Source organism: Entamoeba dispar, genomic scaffold (assembly GCF_000209125.1).
Source record: "Entamoeba dispar SAW760 scf_1105229458499 genomic scaffold, whole genome shotgun sequence".
NCBI lineage: Eukaryota > Evosea > Mastigamoebida > Endamoebidae > Entamoeba > Entamoeba dispar.
The window spans coordinates 1-2,625 of record NW_001853223.1 but is presented as its reverse complement, the minus strand read 5'-3'; the positions used below and the strand labels follow the sequence as shown (position 1 = coordinate 2,625).

General features: G+C 23.0%; 1 protein-coding gene across 1 annotated transcript, besides 8 other annotated features; it reads left to right on the top strand.

The window, feature by feature from the left end:
* The first annotated feature begins 100 nt into the window (after window positions 1–100).
* Window positions 101–154: a sequence feature (AT_rich).
* Window positions 155–301: 147 nt separating this feature from the next.
* Window positions 302–363: a sequence feature (AT_rich).
* Window positions 364–682: 319 nt separating this feature from the next.
* Window positions 683–707: a sequence feature (AT_rich).
* Window positions 708–717: 10 nt separating this feature from the next.
* Window positions 718–891: a microsatellite.
* A 255-nt stretch (window positions 892–1,146) lies between these two features.
* Window positions 1,147–1,197: a sequence feature (AT_rich).
* Window positions 1,198–1,255: 58 nt separating this feature from the next.
* Window positions 1,256–1,321: a sequence feature (AT_rich).
* A 60-nt stretch (window positions 1,322–1,381) lies between these two features.
* Window positions 1,382–1,402: a sequence feature (AT_rich).
* A 9-nt stretch (window positions 1,403–1,411) lies between these two features.
* Window positions 1,412–1,486: a repeat region.
* A 244-nt stretch (window positions 1,487–1,730) lies between these two features.
* Window positions 1,731–2,600, top strand: EDI_121470 (sua5, putative; the record flags this gene model as incomplete). The annotated part of the gene is made up of 1 exon (XM_001734707.1): window positions 1,731–2,600. The coding sequence occupies one exon, from the start codon at window positions 1,731–1,733 to the stop codon at window positions 2,598–2,600; it is 870 nt and encodes a 289-aa protein (XP_001734759.1).
* Window positions 2,601–2,625: the final 25 nt, after the last annotated feature.

Below are 2,625 nucleotides of genomic sequence, written 5' to 3'. Positions count from 1 at the left end.
AGATTATTGTATGTTTTATTCTAATTTTTATAAATTCTGTTATAAGAAGAAATTCTGAAAATATATGATAATTTTAATCTTGTTCTTAACATTATACTTCATTTATTTTCTTTTAGATATAAAATAGAATATTAAAATAAATAATTGTAAAATACAGTGATAAGACTAAATGAATTGGTGGGTTATTAAGATAAAGTCCAACATTTCAGTGTTAAAAACAAAAACACAAAATATTACATTTTGTTCATTGTAAAAAAGAAAACAATTATTTAGATCATATAAAAGAAGTGGGATATGAAAGTTATTTTTTAAAATCATTAAATATTTTAATTTTATATTTACATATTAAATCTTTATTATTTACATCTTATTTATCTTAGAAAAGTTAATACAATGTTTAATTTGATTATACTCATACAATTATATTTATTCTTCTATTTAAACTATATTGAAACGTTTGTAATTTGAATATTTTAAATGAATCTTTAATTGAAAGTTAGTTGTTATTTAATAAAAATGATATCAAAAATAGCAAATAATCTAAATAATGATATTTACTTATGTATTTTATGTTTTCATTGTTTTAAAAAGTTGTTTTATTAAAACTATTAATTTCTTCATTACCTATTATATTATTTAAGTATTTTATTGATGTGTTTATTATGAGTTTACAAAACTACTGTTTATAAATAATATATTTTATTTTTCATTTGTTTAATTGGTAATATCATTATTGTTATTATTATATTATATCATTTTCTATTTCTTTCTATTTTTATTGTTAATTTATGATTAAGTCAATCATTACTTATCACAACTTGAACTTCTTATTTCTTTTGGTATATTTTCATTTATCATCATTTATTTTATTATTCATATTGTTATGTTATTTGTAATTATCATATCTTCATTTGAATTTATAATTATTTAAATCGTCAATATAAATTAAATGAATTGTTTCTATATTTTTATTCTTTTATTGATTATGTATAATTACTTTTTGAATTATTCTCATTAAATGTATTGAAAGACTATATAATTAGATTTAAATTGGAAAATAAAAAAAATTTAATGTAGTACTATTTATTTCTTTTTTAGTTATCTAAAAGATAGAATCAAAGAATTAAGAGAGAATGACTGTTAAAGAAAAATATAAAAATAGATATAGATTAGTGAAATATTATATAAATTATTTTACTTTCCACACAATAGATGTAAAAGATTATTTTGAGCAATCAAATGTATATAAAGAGTCAAAATAATAAAAATAAACTAGAAAAAATATAATTGAAGAAAATTCAAAAATTTAATTGATTAAATACTGTGAGAAATATGTTTTGTTCTTATTTCTTATTACTACCAAATCTTATATTAACGAGTCAATAAAAAATAAAATAAATTTGATTAATGATTAAATAATAAAACAAGAAAGAAATATGAACATCTTTATATTCATCATTTCATTCACTGATAGATGAATGATGTTATGTGATAGAATTTAATCAAGTTTGTTGAATAAAAGAAGTATTTGAAATTGATTTTTGTTTGTGTTATTTTGACTTAAAATTTTTTGTAATTTTAAAAAGTTGTATTAATAACAAAATACTAAATAACAAAAACAAAACCATTTGATTCATTAATGAAATAAACTTAAATTAGAATCAGAAAGATTAAAAAGCAGAATAAAATGAATAGAAATCTTGATTAAATCAAAGTAGTTTCAAAAAGAAATGGCAAACGAATTACCAAAAGTTAAACCAATTGACCCTTATCTTACAACTATTATTGTTAAAATTGATCGGGACAATGTCGATTCAAAATTAATTACACCTGCTGCTAAAATTATTCAACAAGGTGGGTTGGTTTGTTTTCCAACAGAGACGGTCTACGGATTGGGTGCTGACGTTTTCCAACCAAATGCAATTAATCAAATTTTTAAAGTCAAAGGAAGACCAAATGATAATCCATTGATTTGTCATATTTCTGACATCGAGATGCTTAATAAATTAGCTGCACATGTGAGTGAAGACGCACATAAATTGATTAAAAGATTTTGGCCTGGTGCACTAACCATTATTTTCCCTAGAAATGAGACAGTACCAAATGAAGTCACTGCAGGGTTAAATACAGTTGGTGTTCGAATGCCATCTCATCCAATTGCATATGAATTCATTAAACAATGTAAAACACCTATTGCAGCACCTTCTGCCAATTTATCAACAAAACCATCACCGACTATAGGAAGACATTGCATAGATGATTTAAATGGAAGAATTGAAATGATTATTGATGGAGGGGCATGTGATATTGGTGTTGAATCTACAGTGTTATTGTTAGGGAATGAACATCCAACTATTCTAAGACCTGGAGGAGTTACACTTGAAATGTTACGTGAAGTTATTCCATCTACTCAAGTATATAAAATGTCAACAAACTTGTCCTTAGAAGCAAAACCACCAACACCAGGCATGAAATATAGACATTACGCACCATCTGTTGATACAATTGTTATTACTGGAGATAAACGAAGTGAAAAACTAATTGAATTATGTCATGAATATATGAAAGTGGGAAGAGAGTTGGTGTTGTTTGTGAGTTAGAAGTCTATGTACTTTGTTATGAAGT